The sequence below is a fragment of the Cervus elaphus genome, chromosome 6, assembly GCF_910594005.1.
Source record: "Cervus elaphus chromosome 6, mCerEla1.1, whole genome shotgun sequence".
In the NCBI taxonomy this organism is placed as follows: Eukaryota; Metazoa; Chordata; class Mammalia; order Artiodactyla; family Cervidae; genus Cervus; species Cervus elaphus.
In genome coordinates, this window is record NC_057820.1 from 14,649,935 (window position 1) to 14,668,647 (window position 18,713).

Here is an 18,713-nt window from a genome sequence, read left to right on the forward strand (position 1 = left end):
TTATATCTTTGGGGAGCCCCTGCTAGCTCAGACAGTAAGGAGTCTGCCCGCAGTGCAGGAGACCCAGGTTTGATCCCTGTGTTGGGAAGATTCCCTGGAGAAGGAAATGGCAACCCACTCCAATATTCTTGCCTGGAGACTCCCATGGACAGAGGAGCCTAGCCGGCTATAGTCCATGGGGTTGCAAAGAGTCAGACACGACTGAGGAACTTCACTTTACATCTTTGGAACAGTACTATCTGACAAGCTGTAATGTCATCCTATAGCCCTCAGTGGACGGTAAAGAACCCACCTGCAATGTGGGAGACCCAGGTTCGATCCCTTGGTCGGGAAGATCCCCTGGAGAAGGGAATGGCGACCCATTCCAGTATTCTTGCCTGAAAAATTCCAAGGACGAAGAAGCCTGGCGGGCTGCAGTTCATGGGATCACAGTCAGACACGACTGAGCAACTAACACAGACACACACACTCAGCTTTTAGGCTGGGCCTCTTTTTTTTCAATTGACATGATGAAACATAGTACAGAAGTGCTTCTCAGAAAGCAAATCCGGACAGTACCTTCTCTTGAGTTTTCTTGTCCCTGTGCCAAGTTTTTATTCTCAATTGGCCCTGCTTCAAAAGCTCAAGGGGTATCTAACCCATTAGAACACGTGACCAAAACCTGCCTACAAATCTTCACTACTTTGGCCAGCCCCAGCAACACCTAGAATACAGCTCATTCTTGAAGCTCTTTGAAGAGGAGGGCACGTTGCTGAGACGACACAGGAACTGAGGCAGAGGAGAAAAGTACAGAGCAGAGCCATGAAGATTATCTTGGATCTCCTTTTGCTTCTGCTCATCATCATTTACTCCTACCTGGAATCCTTGGTGAAGGTTTTCATTCCCCGGAGAAGAAAATCTGTGGCTGGGGAGATTGTTCTCATTACAGGAGCCGGGCATGGAATAGGCAGGCAGACCGCCTATGAATTTGCAAAACAGAAGAGCAGACTGGTTCTGTGGGATATTAATAAGGTACTGGACATCATTTGCCCATCTTTTAAAGTTACCCGCCAGGGAAGGCCCATACAAGTGAGATGGCAGTTTAAAAATTATTTGACTTAGCATTTGCTTATCTTTGTATTTTTCTTTTTCAAAGTGTGTTAACTACATTTCTTAGAGCTTTACACATGCATTAGAATGGTTTGATGTCCTCATATTCAGGTTTGATAACAGATTCAGAAGCCAGGCTACTTCCAAACTGTTTAAATTGAATGGTCACTTAATTTCTCCCAGCCTCAGTTTCCTTCTCTCTGAAATGGGAATAACAGTTCACAGGATGGGCAAGAACAGGGGTTAACACACTACAGCCAGTGGGCCAAACTTGCTCCCAGAGCAGCCTGTTGAGCTAGGGATATATTTTTTAAAGGACTGTCAAGGCAAAAACCAGATGAAAAACAAAGAACATCTAACAGAACCTCTTGGTGCCCAACTCTTACATGCACAGAATCCTAATATATTTACCATCTGGCTCTTAACAGAAAGAAGGACTAAATAAATTCCTATTTAAGTGCTTAAAACAATGCCTGGCTATAGGAAATGTTAGTTATGTTTGATACACTTCCATGAAGAGAATCAGACTTTTTCCTGGGCATTTGTATTTTTTTTTTGTGTACTGATATTTGTAAACACTAAATTAACTACTCTAAACTGAAATCTTATATCATTTTCCCTAAACTTTTGCTCTGCTTTTATTTTTTTAATTTTTTCACTGAGCCACATGGTGTGCAGAATTCTAGTTCCCCCACTAGGAAATGAACCCACGCCCCTTGCTTTGGAAGTACTGACTCTTAACCACAGGATGGCAAAGGGTCCAGGGTCTCCTAAACTTATTAATTCTGACACGACCATGCAAATATTCACAGAAAAAATGCTTACAGAATTTTAGGATTGGAAAAAAATTATCCAGTTTTTTTTTTTTTTTTTTTTTTGAGAGTGTTTCTACAAATCACAGTGAGATTTTAGTTGCCATATGTTAATGTTCTTTGCCAACATGTCTAATTGGCACCTATTTTCTTAAGACCTTCAGAAATGTCTTTTGAATTTAGAAAACTAGTTCTCTGGTTCTTTCTATTCAGTAAATAATAATACACACAAAATTGATATATTTTTATATAACAGATATGAGCACTTATAAATAAGCTGATACACATAAAAGTTATTTGGCATCAGTTTGGTCCTTGAAGAGATTTCAATACACTTTCAAGAAAAGGACAAGAATTTATAAATTGAGAAAATGACTGCTTGCTGTTCTCAGGTGTTTATCAAAAAAATAAATAAATAAATAAGTATAAATTCATGAGAAGGGCTTCATGAAATTTAAACTCTGGATCCATCCAGATGTATATTTAGGAGAAAGATCTGACATTTATTATGCATTTTTAAAATCCCAATGATAAGAAGTAAAAATGACTTATTTAAGATTCTGTCTGAAGGATGGGTCACCTAGCCTCACAGGGTTCCTTTGAGTCCTTGCATGTTTATGGTTGAATATTTAAGGTATTATGTGATTCACTCTAAGGCTGTAAGTGTGACTCAGATCTCCTTTAACTATCAAAAACTGTCTTTCTGTTATGCTGGCTTCTTTTGCCTTACACAACAAGTCATGTTAATGGTTTATTCACATTAAATCTGAACCGTGACAAGTGGAGTACATACCACATGCTGGAGCTGAAGCAAGCATTTTGCTTATGAAGACAAGGCTTTACATCTCGCAGTTTTCTAGCTCAGCATCTGATGAAAACTTAGACTGCTAATAGCTCTCGAGTGACCTTGATTCTAGAGACAAAAGAGTGTCATCTTGTAATCTGCAACGAACAAGCTCCCAGCTAAAACCCAAATAGTGAGTCTCCTGACCTCCTTCTTTATACCTCTGAAACGCCTCAGAAATCTGTGAGGGACAATGACCTTGGATGAAGGATATATACTGTTTCCTTCCATACAAACCACTCAACTCTGCCTATTATTATTTTTTCATATTATTAGTCATCCCTACTGGAAAAGGAAAACCACCCAACACTCATTCGGGGACAGCCCCAAATAACCGCCACACCACTAACATCCCAACATGCCCAAAGGGCTTTCAAGACATCCTGACTCTTCATCACAGAGAAGAGCTAACAAATTCTGAAGGGAAAAAAGGATAATTTTAAATAGTTTATAATCGTCTTTATGAAATTCAACAGATGTCAAAGCTTGAAAAGAATGCTAATTTTCCAGAAATGTAGGTTAAGAAGCATCAGGGTGACTTTATTTTAGGAAAGAGGTCTTTGAATTTAGGCTGAAAATGAGTTCCTCTGTCTCTAAGTCCTGGAGTTACATGCAAAGCAGTTACATAGATGAGAATCTATCCCGTGGCCTTTGCCCATTTTCACTCCAGGACACCTGAAGAATATAATCTTATGCCCCTGAGAGTAGTAGCATAGTCTCTCTATGAAAGGTTTGCTCAAAGAAGGGTCCTTCTTCCTCCTTCCCTTCTAGAGGATTAAAGCAGAATTGTCGAGAAAAGTCTGATGGGCAGAGGTATATAGTTTAAAATTACCACTTGTTTAGAATTTATCTATTACATAATTGGTGCTCAACAAATATATGGTAAATATACAGTTGATTTTTCTTTTCTTCTCCATACTCAAACATCTCCCTTCATGACACCACAAACAGCAATATCTTTCAAGCATGTTCTTTAAGCTGTGAGAATACAACAAAACAGGGTGGAAACATGAGACTAATATGAGCCTTCCTTGGCAGAAAAGCCAGGTTACGACCTCTGCAAATTAGTCAAGCAGCGTCTCTCATGAAATTTGCTCACAAACAAGGAGGAAATTCTATTTCAATTTTTTTTTTTTTAATTTTGACTGCACAGGCTTTTGTTGCAGCAAGCTTTCTCTAGTTTTGGTGGGGTTTCTCTACTTTGACACACGGGTTTCATTGCTCCACAGCATGTGGGATCTTAGTTCCCCAAACAGGGATTAAATCTGCGTCTCCTGCATTGGAAGGCAGATTCTTAACCATGGGACCACCAGGGAAGTCCTCTGAATTTTAATCTTTGAAAAAATTTAATCTCAGCTATTTTCTACCTCCCTCTTGTCTACTCACTGACCTACACCTTTCAGAATTTGGTTTTTTTTCCCAATTACAGCATGGTGTTGAGGAAACTGCAGCAGAATGCCGAAAACTAGGGGCCACTACACATGTGTTTGTGGTAGACTGCAGTAACAGAGGAGAGATTTACAGCTCTGTAAACCAGGTGAGACTTCAGGGTACAAATTTCTTCCCATGGTTTTATGTCCCTTTCCATGGAATATGAAAATGTTCTTTCTGACAGCCTAATTTAAATTAGATTTTTTTTTTTTTAGCCTCTGCTAACTGAGGTAACTGTGTTTACAAGGAAGGACATACACTTTTTCTTCCATATGATCCACTCAACTCTGCCTATTATTATTGTTTCGTGTTATTAGTCAGTTTCATTCTAATCAGAAGTTCGATCAATATTACAGAGTGAAAGAACAAAGATTTATCACCAGGGGAAAGGATCATGTTCTAGTCTTCCTTTTAGCCCTATCACCTTTACAGAAGTTCCTTTACTTTTTGCTTTAATTATTTGCTCTTTGGGATTTTATGGGAAAAAATAAATATTAAAGGGTGGAAATGTCTATCAACTTTGATAGACATTTCCACCCTTTAATTTAATCCCTACAGTAACTCTATAAATTTCATTTGACTGATGAGCAAATTGAGATTCAAAGAGGTGAAATCATCCAGTTCTAATTTGCCATCTCTTTGTTCCTGCTGGCTGTCACTTGTGCATTTTGTGATTTTTGGCTATGGTCTGCTCATTTCCCTTGGCACTTTATCTGTGAGAATTTCTTGAGGCCTAAGTTATAGTTGGATTCCTCCAAACTACATTTTTGTTTGTTTAGGCTATTCAGTAGCATTACTGACACGGGATGACTTTACTGTTTTGGGAATTTATTATTATTTAGTGGGAGCATGGATTTGGATTGTAAACTTCTATGATGATGGCCTATTGGCAACAAATTCTTGAATGATACATATTTTTTTCTTTCTTGACTCAGCGTAGAATCAATAAATGCAATGAATCAATAAAAAAAAAAAAAAAACAAGGAGGTGAAGTCTGACAAAGGTCATGTAGCTAGTAGGTGGAGAAGCCAAGATTACTCAATTAGCACTTTAAAAATATTTGGTAAGAACTGATATGTCAGACCAAGGTCGTGTAGCCAGTACACATGACCTAGGTGGTGAAACTAGGATTACTCAATTAGCAGTTTTTAAATGTCTGATTAGAACTGATGTATCAGTTAATCAACACAAACACTAATTTCACTTTATTGGTAAGTTTCAAAAAAAAAAATCTATGATGTACTGGGTACTGAAATTTAGCTGTTAAAAAAAACAGTTTATCTCAGTTTTATGACAGTGTTCCCTTTGTAACCACTCTTTGAGCTAATGCTCTTTTTCCCTCGAATTCTGAGCGATCTCATCAAATAGAATAAAGAATCTGATCCCTGGATGATATTAGTCCCAAAACTTTGCATTTTTATAATACATCCAATGAACTTTCTATCTCTATTCTGTAATGTGCCCAATGACTGTTCTTTCTATTTCAAAAGGTAAAGAAAGAAGTTGGTGATGTAACCATTGTGGTGAATAACGCTGGGACAGTATACCCAGCTGACCTTCTTAGTACAAAAGATGAAGAGATCACCAAAACTTTTGAGGTCAACATCTTAGGACATTTTTGGGTGAGTGTGAGTCAGAAACATCCCTAGGTTGTGCATGTCTGACAACTTCTCTTAAGGTACATGAAATTCATAATTGAGTTCACATCCTTCTGGATGGACAACTGCATATCTTTGCCTTAAAACAACAATCATCAAATATTGGTGTCTCTGACAGAAGGCATCCTGGCATGCTATAGTCCGTGGGGTCGCCAAGAGTCAGACACAACTTGGCAACTGAGTAACAACTGACTGAAGGGCATAGGGTTCAAGGAAACACAACTCACCAGAATGTAGGCTAGTTAGTCTGTTTCATCCACCAGTACCTACACAAAGCCTGGCACGTGCTAGGCCCTCAAAAAGAATATTGGGCTGGCCAAAATGTTCATACTGGTTTTGCCAGCTGATGGCAAATCTGAATGAACTTTCTGGCCAACCGGATATTTGTGGCGCTTTTCTAAGGACAGGGCTTCCCTGGTAGCTTAAACGGTAAAGAATCTACCTGCAATGCAGGAGAGCTGGGTTCGATCCCTGGGTTGGAAAGATCCCCTGGAGAAGGAAATGACAACCCACTCCAATATTCTAGCCTGGAGAATCCCATGGACAGAAGAGCCTGGCGAGCTGCCGTCCACGGGATCATAAAGAGCTGGACACGCCTGAGCGACTAACACTTGTTTGTTTTGCTTGCTAAGGACTGTCAGTGTGTGTCTTTTTGGTGCTTTAGAGAAAATACATATTGTGTACATTCCCTTGCGACCTTATGTCACGGAATTGTAGGACAAAGAGCTCCCTACTTGGGTTGTATAAGAGTTGAAAACTATTTTGAATGGGAATCTGGAACAAGGTCCACATCAGATTGGAGCTTAGGGATACAGCTCTACAGACCTCTTAAAATTGGTTGGTTTTGTGAGAGACGAAAATGTGCCTTTGTAGAGAACATTTATATGAATTAATCTTCCAGAGCCTCAGTGTTAGTGGGGAATCTAGGACAGAGCAGGATTCCAGGAGAGAGAAGAAAAAAAGAGATATGTTTCCTCATTTTCCCAAACCTTTTACATATGCTAATGAGAATGAATTATTATTTCCACTGAACCACAAAGAGACTCCATGCAATCGCTCTCTATAGCTGCACTACAAAACTCAGTGAACTAAAGCAAGAATAAATGTTTACTTTCCTCTCACAGTTTCTGTGGGTCAGGAATTTGGGGGTGCCGTGGTTTAGCAGTTCTGGCTCTATGAATTTGCATAGGGTCTACAGGGTGAACCTATAAAATTCTTATAAAATATTATTGATATTTCTCATAAAACAGAAAGCTTTTTGGAGGTAAAGAAAGACTTTTTGTTTCCTATGGCATCAATATATGATGTGCAATATTACAAATAGGAGATCCTAAACCTAATCATGTTGCCTAATGACCGTGGGTCAGTACAGGACTCAACTTTTTCTACTGAAACTGATCCAGGGTTTTAATTCTTCTTGTTAGAAAGCTAAAGTCCCAAACCAAAGAAATCACAAGATATAAGATTACCATCTGGAATTTTTTCAGTTCTGAAAACTCTTTTGAGTTTTTCGCTTAATAACATTGTTGGATCCATAAAAGAGAGTTTATGGATTCCCTCTGAAGGGAAGGAAAAGGACATTAGGATGAATTTTTGGCATGTGGTACATGGTACACAGCGCTCAGTGTCAGCTTAAACCAGTCATTCCAATCATTTTTCATTTCTATCACTGATAGAGAAGTAATCATGGAATCTTGGCACATATTTCATTTCATTGTAAAAGTTGTCTCAAAAGACATTTTGCCTTAAAAATAAAACCACCATGGTAACAACAACCCTATATGCAAGGCAGCAAAAGAGACACAGATGCAAAGAACAGATCAAAGAGCTGTGGATTTGATCCCTGGGCTGGGAAGATCCCCTGGAGAAGGGCGTGGCAACCTCTTACAAGTTTAAAAATATGTAATACTTCATATATATATGAAGTGGGAGAAGGTGAGGGTGGGATGATTTGAGAGAATAGCCTTTTCCATGTTACCATATGGAAAATAGATGGCCAGTGCAAGTTCGATTCATGAATCAGAGCCACTCAAAACTGGTGCCTTGGGACCACCCAGAGGGATAGGATGGGGAGGGAGGTGGGAGGGAGGTTCAGGATGAGGGGATACATGTGCACCTGTGGCTGATTCATGTCGATATATGGCAAAAACCTTCACAGTTTTGTAAGGTAATTATCCTCCAATTAAAATAAATTAATTAATTAAAAAAAAATAAAACTACCTAGTTGGGAAATCTGACACCTGTGTCATTGTTACTTCTCTCTCTGCAATGATTCTGAAGATCACAAAAGCACTTCTTCCATCGATGATAAGGAGAAACCATGGCCACATTGTCACAGTAGCTTCAGTGTGCGGTCACGGAGTGATTCCTTATCTTATTCCATATTGGTAAGTATTACTTTCTATCAGTGTTATGTATTTTTACACTTGGAAGCATTTGCATGCATCCATGCTAAGTCGCTTCAGTCCTGTCCAACTCTTTGAGACCCCATGGACTGTAGCCCACCAGGTTCCTCTATCCATGGTATTCTCCAGGCAAGAATATTGAAGTGGGTTGCCATGCCCTCCTCCAGGAGATCTTCCCAACCCAAGGATCGAACCGGCCGCTCTTTCATCTCCTGCATTGAAAAGCAGGTTCTTTATCACTAGTGCTACCTGAGAAGCCCCTTTAGGGGTTTATTAGACCTCAGATTCCAATCTGCCTAACAGGTAATTTATTTCATTTTTTAATTCTTTTCAGAGAGCTAGAATTACGTTTTATTCATTTTTGAATCTTCTTACAACAAAAAATCAAATGTCTTGCAAAAAATAAAAACTAAAGAAATTTCATAGCAGGTAATTTGGATTTATAGAATATATATAGTAATTTGGAATAAACTCTTAAAAATGACTTCTCCTAAAATAATGAAATTCATCATCTTTTAAAATATTTTTAAATTTCTGAAAACTCCTCTGCATAGCAATGAAAGAAAACAGTATTGCCAAGCATGTTTCCATTGTATCCTGGAATGACTAGATGTCCATAAGAGAAATAAGGAATTCACAGGTTAAGAAGCAAAACATACAGATAAGTCCAAATGAACGTAAGTCTGTGCAATGGCCCTTATGCCCAAGAAAAGCTAAACAGAGTGGCCACTGGAACAAAACGTTTTCCAGTGTGCTTGTGTCATGAGAGACTGTGTGTGTGTGTGAGAGAGAGAGGCAGAGAAAGAGAGAGTAAAATTGAGAGAAAGCCTCTACCATATTGAAAGATGCAGATAGCATAGTCCATGCTCTACCAAGGACACGGGCTTCCCTGGTGGCTCAGTGGTAAAGATCTACCCACCAATGTAGGAGATGAGGGTCCGATCCTGGGTTGGGAAGATCCCCTGGAGAAGAAAATGGCAACCCACTGCAATATTCTAGTCTGGAAAATCTCATGGACAGAGGAGCCTGGCAGACTACAGTCCATGGGGGTCACAAAGACTTGGACACAACTTAGCGACTAAACAACAAAACAACAAACAACTAGGACATAAAAAGAAGAAGGTAAGAAGGCCCCAAGGATTCACTCTTTGCAAAAAATCTTTTCTTTGTACCTCCTTCAATGGCATCTCATTATCTTTTTCCAGCCTTATATCAACCTCATAGAAAAATTTAACTTGTTAACATGTTTATCAGTGGCTGGGGATGAATAGGTAGATAGCTGGTTTATTGTTTACCTGCACATCCATGTTCAAGGTTGAATTTAGTCATGAATCAAATTATTTCTGACGCTGAAAATAGTCACAGATGTAGTTGAGTTTCACTGTAGGTTAAGGTGTCCAAGCACATACAAATGTTTATTTCAAGCTGCCTCTACCATCGTAAAACACAGATCAGAATTTCACAGATTAAACATGCAATATTGTTTTAATGTTTAGAAATGTGGAAACCCAATGGAGTAATAGTTTTCCTTTTTTCTTTTCCTTTAAGAAAGCAGTCAGCCTTTAATTTTATTGTTCTTATTGTCGTCTGGGTCAAAAATACAATTAACATTACATAGCTCCTTATAGGTAATAAAGTTATTATGCATATTACTTTTAAGTAATAGAGTTATTATGCAGTTTAATCCTCAAGACAGTCATGTATTTTATTACCAGCATTTTAAAGATCAGAAACTCAAAGGAAAAAGACAAGGTGATATGTTGAAGGTCGCACACCAAAAGTCTTTTTACTCCAGATGTTCACAGTGAAATTAAGAAGCCAGAGTGAACCTACATTTCAAGAGAGAAACCACTGAGAAAGTAGAGATCCACAGAATCCCACAGAAGCTTGTTAATACAAATATTAGTTATGTAATATTTCTAAACATGTTCTTCTTGATTCATATTTTTCAAAATAAAAATAGCAGTAAAAACTAATTAGAAAAAAAGTTTAAAGGTTGCATGTATGTAATATTTCTAAACATGTTCTTCTTGATTCATATTTTTCAAAATAAAAATAGCAGTAAAAACTAATTAGAAAAAAAGTTTAAAGGTTGCATGGAAAGCTACATGTAGGGTGGAAAAGTGAGCAGTAATGAAGTTGAAGTTTTATTAAAATTTGTTCTATTGTTATCACTGCTACAGTCACAATTCAGTGAAACCAGATATGAAAATAGATGACCAAGTGGAAGATTTGGGGGTTTGGCTTTTATTAGTTCTCAAGCAAAGCAAAATCAACATTTTCTCCTCACAGAGAGTTGAAGAATGTGTTTCACTTTTCCTTGGCTAACAGGGATGGATAATTCTTTTACAGTTCCAGCAAATTTGATGCTGTTGGTTTCCACCGAGCCCTGACATCAGAACTTAAAGCCTTGGGAAAAACTGGTATCAAAACTTCATGCCTCTGCCCAGTTTTTGTGAATACCGGGTTCACCAAAAACCCAAGTACAAGGGGAGGCCAAGATCAAGTCAGCATAGAAATATAGCATGAGAAATTAGTATGAAAATTACATGAGAAATTAGAAAGAAAATTACATGAGCAATTACTATGAAAATTACATGAGCAATTACTATGAAAAGTACATGAGAAATTCATATAAAATTACATGAGAAATTCCTATGAAAATTACATGGGAAATTCCTATGAAAAGTACATGAGAAATTCATATAAAATTACATGAGAAATTCCTATGAAAATTACATGGGAAATTCCTATGAAAATTACATGAGAAATTTGTAGGTGGGTCAACTGAGAAAATAGGGGGAAAAATGGAAAAGGAAAAACATTTTTTTCTTATTAACGTTACTGAACTGCCTTTATGTTTTCACTTTGAAATCAGATGAACGAAGGGGGAAATGCTTTAGGGACTAGCAGGCGAGATCAGCTGCCAATGAATCGAGGCAATGGGTATTTTTTTTTTCAACATTCAACATTATCACTTTTTATTTTTTTTAAATTGGAGGATAATCGCTTTACAAAGTTGTGCTGGTTTCTGCCACACAACAACCCAAATCAGTCAACCCAAATATATATAGGGGCTTCCCCGGTGGTTCAGCAGTGAAGAATGCACCTGCAATACAGGAGATGCAGGAGACGTGGGTTCAGTCCCTGAGTTGGGAAGGTCCCCTGGAAGAGAGGAATTGGCATCCTACTCCAGTGTTCTTGCCTGGAAAAGCTCATGGGCAGAGGAGCCATGGGGTCGCAAAGAGTCAGACACCACCGAAGTAACTCAGTGCCCATGATATGTACACACACACCACCCCCCATGAACCTCTCTCTCCTGCATCGCACCCACGCTCCCCGTCCCCCACCCCAGGTCATCACAGAATGCTGGGCAGGGCTCCCTCTGTTGTATTGTAACTTCCCACTAATTATCTGTTTTACACATGACAGAGTATATATTCTGATGCTACTTTCTCAATTCATCCTGCCCTTTCCTTCCCCCACTGTGTCCACTCATCCAGCAATGGGTGTTTATTCATGTCCAGGAGAAAGATTCAACACCCACGCAGGTGCTAAGAGGGAGTGAGAATGGGGGTGGGCAGGATGGAGAGGTGCCTTCTCTTGGAACCACACCCCCAACATGAATGATACCTAACATCCCCTTCTCCCCTTCGTGGTTCATCTTCCTCAAATAGAGTATGGAAAAGCACAGGAATCTGCCTCATTTCCACCATCTTCCTCCCAGCACTGACCACAGGGCTGGCAAAAAGTCCTCCAGCATTTTCCAAACTTGCCTGATCCTAAGAATCATCACCTGTGCTTATATAAAAAGTAAATGTTCTTAGCCTCTCCCTTAGAAATTCTGACTCAGGAAACTGGAACGAGTTCTAAGAATAACGCATTTTGCTTTGTTTTGCTTCCTTTACCACCATATCAGTTAACTCTGGAGACAGGCTTGGAAAACATTGACATAGTAAATATAACCACACGCATTTGGTCACGGTTACCACCCTGTCTTCCTTTAAAATGTAAACATTTCTAGTAACAGCAATACCCTGAGTTTCTAAACCCTTGAAAGTGATAGTGTTATTTGCTCAGTCATGTCTGACTCTTTGTGACCCCATGGACTATAGCCCACCACGCCCTTCTGTTCATGGAATTCTCCAGGCAAGAATGCTGGAGTGGGTAGCCATTTCCTTCTCCAGGGAATCGTGACCCAGGGATCAAACCCACATCTTCTGCATTGCAGGCAGATTCTTCACTGTCTGAGCCATAAGGAAAACCGTCAAAATGATCAAGGTGAATTTCTGCAAATATATACTTTGTCTGTGGTAAGGGAGGATCTCAGATCATAAGAGAGGAGAAATTGGCCCTGAAATAAGAGGAAGAAAAGCAGAAAGATGAGGATAAGGACCCTAAAATTAATACACCTGCTTCACAAATTTGCCTCAATTCCAGTATACATTCTGCTACAAGTTAACAAAATATACTAAGCTTGCTAATGTGAAATCAATTTACTACTGAAAGGGAATTAGTCCTAAATATAGTCATTCAAAAGAGTTAACAGGGCTTCCCAGGTGGCTCAGATGGTGAAGAACCCACCTGCCAATGCAGGAGACACAGGTTCAATCCCTGAGTCAGGAAGATCCCCTGGAGGAGAAAATGGCAACCCACTCCAGTATTCTTGCCTGGAGAATCCCATGGACAGAGGAGCCTGCTAGGCTACAGTCCATAGGGTCACAAAGAGTTGAACACAACTGAAGTGCCTTAGCGTGCACGCTCACAATGGAGTTAACAAATTCCCTTTTAAGCTCAGTCTCATTAGAGTCAGATACGACTGAGCATGCACACGCCACATGCCAGATTTGAAGCTACTGACTCTGAAACCCTAAATCTGCTGTGTCATCTCTGGAGCTGGAGCCAGTCCCTGGCAGTTGAATCATTAACTGAGTTAGAACACAGGCATTTAACAAGTACTCAACACCGTATATTAGTGAATACCACGATACAATTGGGACTCTGGGCTCATTTTTCTTAAATAAGAAACTGGGCCCAATAAAAGCCCTCTTAGTAAGCATTCAGGCTCAGTGTGTGCCCAGAGGACCAGGTCTTCAGGTGGAGAAGGCAAAATAGATAGAAGAGTGAGGCTAATGCAACCTCGGGGACTTTCCTGGTAGTTGAGCGGTTTTGACTCCAAGCTCCCAATGCAGGGAGCATGGGTTCAGTCCCTGCTGGGGGAATTAAGACCCTGAATGCTGCATGATTCAGCCAACAAACAAACAAAAATAATGTGACCTCAGGTGTGTAGGTTCCTAGGGTGATCCTAAGAGCTGACCCAGGCAATGCTGAAAATTTGGCTCTGGTCCCACCCAGACTCCCTGATTCTGAATTTCCTTGGCAAAGGCTGACTTGTCCATATACTGTCAGGCTTGGCTTAGAGATGGAGTTGATAGAATCAGGTAGGAGAAATCAGGGAGGAAAGAGGCAGCACCCTATACTTCTCAAGAACTCATGTGTACAGTCTTGAGTATAAGAATGGTCACACCTCTCCAGTTGTAACATAATACTCTCCCCACACACCTTGAACTCTCATTAAACTGTAGTACAGGCAAGTCAGTACAAAACAGTCCAGTTTTGTGGGACACCTCCACAAGAAAGCAAGTGTACTTAGTCTGAATTTCTTTTCCTGTAGCTAACGAGCGCTGAAGAAAGATGCCAAGTGTTTTCTTTCTGTCGTATGGTCAATTCTACCCATTAGGCTTCCTTGCCTCCTCTCCTCCTCTTCTATCTAATTCGTCTCCACCATTTTGATGTTTTGACTGAGTGAGCCATGAAACACTGAATGGGATGTGAAAGTAGAAGATTGTGATGATGAGACATCATGGCGTGGGGGAGGGGAGGCAGGTGGCCTTTGTGCAGTGAATTCTGGAAACTTTTAAATCCTAACTGATGAAGAGATCATTTTCCTGCCTTCATTAATTATAAAAAAAATAATAAAAAGAATCCAACTTTTTTTTTTCATCACAGAATATGGCCTGTGTTGGATACAGATGAAGTTATAAGAAGCTTGATAGATGGAATACTTACCGATAAGAAAATGATTTTTGTTCCATCCTATATCAATATCTCCTTAACAATAGAGAGGTAAGTACAACACAAGACACCTAAAATACTAAAACACTGATAGAGCTATCATTATGGAGAGAATTTCAGTTGTGAAAGTTGCCATGGAAACTCTCCATGCCTGGGGAAAACAGTTAAGTTGCCTCTGTTGTTACCTTACCCAGTCTATAAAAAGAGAATGAATCATTTTCTCTACTACATCCACCATCTCCACCCAGCCTTTGCCAGAGACAAGAAAAGACAGTTTAAAGACAATGCAATATGGTGAACTAGCTAAAAATAAAGAAGCCTGTTGGGGTTTTGATTAAGACTGCATTGAATCTATAGATCAACTGGGGGAGAATGAACATATTAACATTATTGAGTCTTCAAACCCAAGAGCACAAAGAACACAATATATCTCTTCTTTTTATTTTTTTATCTTTTTTAATATGTGAACATATTGAAACTACAGCATCATGTAGTTTTCAGTGTACAAGTCTTAACGCAGTTTTTGTAAGGTTTACCCCAAAGCATTTCAAATCTTTGATGCTATTGCAAATGACATGTTAAAAGATCTCTATTTTCCATTATTTGTTACTAGCATGTGTTTGATTTTTGCATTTTGATCTGTATTTAGCAACCTTGCTGTACTCACTTTTAGTAGCTTTTTTGTAGATTCTAACAGATACTTTTACATAGATGATCATATTGTCTGCAAATCAAGACACTTTGACTTCTTTTTTTTCCCAATCTCTATGTTTTTTATTTCTTGCCTTATCACACTGGCTAGTACCTCCTGTTGCAATGTCAGAGAGGACTGACAAAATCACACATCCAAGTGTTGTCTCTGATCTTAGGAGGAAAGTAGTCACAATTTCACAATTCAGAATGATATCAGCTGTAGATGTTTTTTTTTTTTTTTTTTTTTTCAGCTGTAGATTTTTTTCATTTGCTCTTTATCAGGTTGAAGAAGTTCCCTTCTATTATTATTTTGATGAGAGTCTTCATCAAGAGTAGTGTGAATTTTGTCAAAAGTTTTACTGAATATATTTAGAGGATTGTTGGTCTTTCCATTTTAGTTTGCTAACATAATGAATTACGCTGAGTCATTCTAAAGATTAAACTAACCCTGCTCTGTAATGTCTTTGACTTTTGGGTCAGCATAATACTTACCTCATAAACTGATTTGAAAAGTATTCTCTCCTCTTCTCCTTTTAGGAATAGCTTTCGTGGAATGGTACTATTTCTTTCTTAAACATTTTCTAGAATTCCCAATGAAGTCATCTGAGCAGGTTGCTTAACCTCTTAGTTAAACAAGAAGTTCCTCAAAGGCAGTCGCTGCTTTTAAAGTACCATATTATAGATATGCAGTAAAAACTCAAGAAGTGGAGAAACTCATTAAATGGATTATGGTGCCGTTGCTCTGTGAACTCTTAACATCAGGATTCATTGACATTTACAAATATAAGTCCAGACCTTCATATTTCGGTCTTTACTCACATAAGATTTTAAGCAAGAGTTTATTAATATAAGAAGGTGAGAAGAGTGGTATATATCAGTGCTTTCTTTATATTTGCATAATATTTGAACTGCGAGTATTAAAAGACACACACACACACACACACACACAAAGAGAGAGATAGACAAAGAAAGAAAGGAAGAACAGAAAAAAAATTAAATGCAATCCAGACAACTCTCAGGTTATTTTAACTGACAACAAAAATGAACTCTGATGTCCAAGATTTTAAACTGAAAAACATTCATCTTTTCTTTCATACAGATTTCTTCCTGAACGTGCCTTGGCAGCCATAAATCATGTACAGGATGTTCAATTTGAAGCAGTGATTGGCCACAAAATCAAAATGAAATGAATAAATGAGCTCCAGGCTGAGATGTATGCACCTTAATGATATGGAACTAAATTTAGAGTCAATGCTTCAAAGTTCTATTTCACATTTTTCAATGCTGTTAATATTAAAAAAAAACATTGGTTTGGCATTAGCAGTGGTCGAATGAACAAGACTAATTACCTGTCTGTCTATTTCTCAAGATTATGCATGCAGTTTTAATAGATCCATTTTTCACTCTGTGCCTCTTAAAAACTTGTATGCTTATGTAAACATACTTAAGAGGTCATTTTTCTTTAAGAGATTTCATTTCTTTTCTTTTCATTTAAAGGTGGACAAAGCTACCTCCCTGAGAGTAAATACAAAAAGAACTTATTCACACAGGGACGTTTTAAGACTGTTCTTAAAGTAAATCTGTAGCCTGGCCGCAGAATGTCAGCAAGTACACAGTGTGAGCTAGCAGTTAGAGACCAAGTTTAAGCAGATGGCTGTACTCCAAAAAAGAGACAGATTACACCTATGCAAGTCAACATTTGGAAGCTCTCTCTAGCTTCTCCCTTTTTCGTCAGCCCGTAACAGTACTTTCTTAACCTTATTCTGTTCCTGATATAGATTTGATATCCAAGAGTGTGCCCTCCACACTTTCTGCCCTTTTCATAGTCTCTTAAAATACTGTGACATTTCAAAAAGTGACCCTCTCTTGAATCTCAGGATTAAATCTGAAATTTTAACCCCATGGTAACCTCTTTCTTTGTAGTTTACGCTTTCACGTATCATTGGTAACAGAGATGTTTAGACAGCTTTGAGCTTCAAAAATGAAAGCTAAGCAGGGATGCTAGGCCAGCTACTTAATACTGTACTGTGGATCTGAGAGATGGAAGGGAAAATAGAGTTGTTGTTGTTTGTAAAATGGAAAAAAAAATCTGACTTCAAGTACATCAAGAATAATCTAGTTTTCTCTGTTTTTCACTAATGCTATATAGACTGCTTTGGCTTATACTATCCTCCTGTTTTATCCTAAGTGAAAGCAAATGATTAAACACAAATCATTAATAAAAACAATATTTTTAAAAAATGAAAAAAAAAATGATAAATATGTTGCTGTGCTTTTAAAAAATAACCTCTTGTAGTTATAAAATTAAGAGTTTTGATCTCTGAGCATCTTTCAGAAAGCAAGGACCTGGGTATTATCAAGCAGACAGAGCTTGCAGACGTAGAGAGGGATCAGGGGTTCTGCCATCTCCAGCTTCTTTGACTGTTAGGAGGTTTATACACTGAAACTTACTGAGTCCTTCGTATGTGAGGCACTGCACAGAGTACTATTGTTTTGAGACTTTTTTTTCTTGTTCAGTTCAGTCACTCAGTCGTGTCCGACTCTTTGCAACCCCGTGGACTGCAGCATGCTAGGCTTCCCTGTCCATCACCAACTCCCAGAGCTTGCTCAAACTCATGTCCTTTGAGTCAGTGATGCCATCCAACCATCTCATCCTCTGTTGTCCCCTTCTCCTCCTGCCTTCAATCTCTCCCAGCATCAGGATCTTTTCCAATGAGTCAGTTCTTCACATCAGGTGGCCAAAATATTGCAGCTTCAGCTTCAGCAGCAGTCCTTTAATATTTGTTCATGATTTTTGTTTCAATTGTTTGCCTTAAAATTAAGAACTTTATGAGTGGAAGCTTAAAATGTATTATTATTATTATTTTAATCATTATTTATTTATTTGACCACACCACATGGCATGTGGGATCTAGTTCCCTGACCAGAGATCAAACCTGCGCCCCCTGCATTGGAAGTGCGGAGTCCTAACAACTGGACCACTAGGGAAGTCCTCAAAAGGCATTATCTTAAAAGTATGATTACAAAACTTCAAAAGAGAAATATGTAAAGTAAAAAAATATAAACGTATCCCCCACTGCCCCATTCCCTAGAGGTCAGGCTATTAATGTACATCTTCCCATCTTTTTCTAATGCATGTATGAGCACACATATGACAAACACATTACATTCTTTTACTTCATGTGTGACATTAATTGTTTCAAGATGTGTACTATATCCTGTAACTTGTTTTTTTAGCTTACCAACATATCCCCAAAGCCTTTTCTTTCAGCATATAAAATTTAACCTCATTCTTTGTCATGGGCACATAGTACTAAATGGTACTATATTTAACTGTTCCCTTATAATATAACATTTAGGATGTTTCCAGATTTTCTCAATTTATTTACTTTCTTCTTTACTTAACAAACACTTATTGAGGATCAGCCACAGTTCTAGACTCGGGGAAGCATCAGTGAGTAAAGCAAACTCTTTTCCTTAATGTAGCTCACATGCAGTAGGTAGGACAAACAGCAGACTACACGACAGAGCGTGGAGGATGTACATATACCTGTAGCTGATTCACTTGGTTGTAGAGCAGAACCTAACAACGTTGTAAAGCAATTACTCAGCGCATGTGCGCTCAGTCATGTCCCACTCTTTGCAACTCTATGGGCTGTAGCCCACCAGATTCCTCTGTTCATGGAATTTTCCAGGCAAGAATACT

The 18,713-nt window shown here is 38.6% G+C and overlaps 1 protein-coding gene across 1 annotated transcript; it reads left to right on the top strand.

Moving 5' to 3' along the window:
• Window positions 1-675: 675 nt before the first annotated feature.
• HSD17B13 (hydroxysteroid 17-beta dehydrogenase 13) lies at window positions 676-17,244 on the top strand. The gene is made up of 7 exons (XM_043905836.1): window positions 676-1,011; window positions 4,175-4,282; window positions 5,667-5,798; window positions 8,115-8,221; window positions 10,592-10,729; window positions 14,249-14,365; window positions 16,107-17,244. The coding sequence occupies exons 1-7, from the start codon at window positions 802-804 to the stop codon at window positions 16,195-16,197; spliced, it is 903 nt and encodes a 300-aa protein (XP_043761771.1). The 5' UTR covers window positions 676-801; the 3' UTR covers window positions 16,198-17,244.
• The last annotated feature ends 1,469 nt before the right edge of the window (window positions 17,245-18,713 follow it).

Bases quoted from the DNA above. Each gene is read 5' to 3' on its own strand.
- HSD17B13 (XM_043905836.1), top strand. From the start codon at position 802: ATGAAGATTATCTTGGATCTCCTTTTGCTTCTGCTCATCATCATTTAC. The intron at 4,283-5,666 runs GTGAGACTTCAG...CTATTTCAAAAG, and splicing joins TTTACAGCTCTGTAAACCAG to GTAAAGAAAGAAGTTGGTGA. The intron at 8,222-10,591 runs GTAAGTATTACT...ATTCTTTTACAG, and splicing joins CCTTATCTTATTCCATATTG to TTCCAGCAAATTTGATGCTG.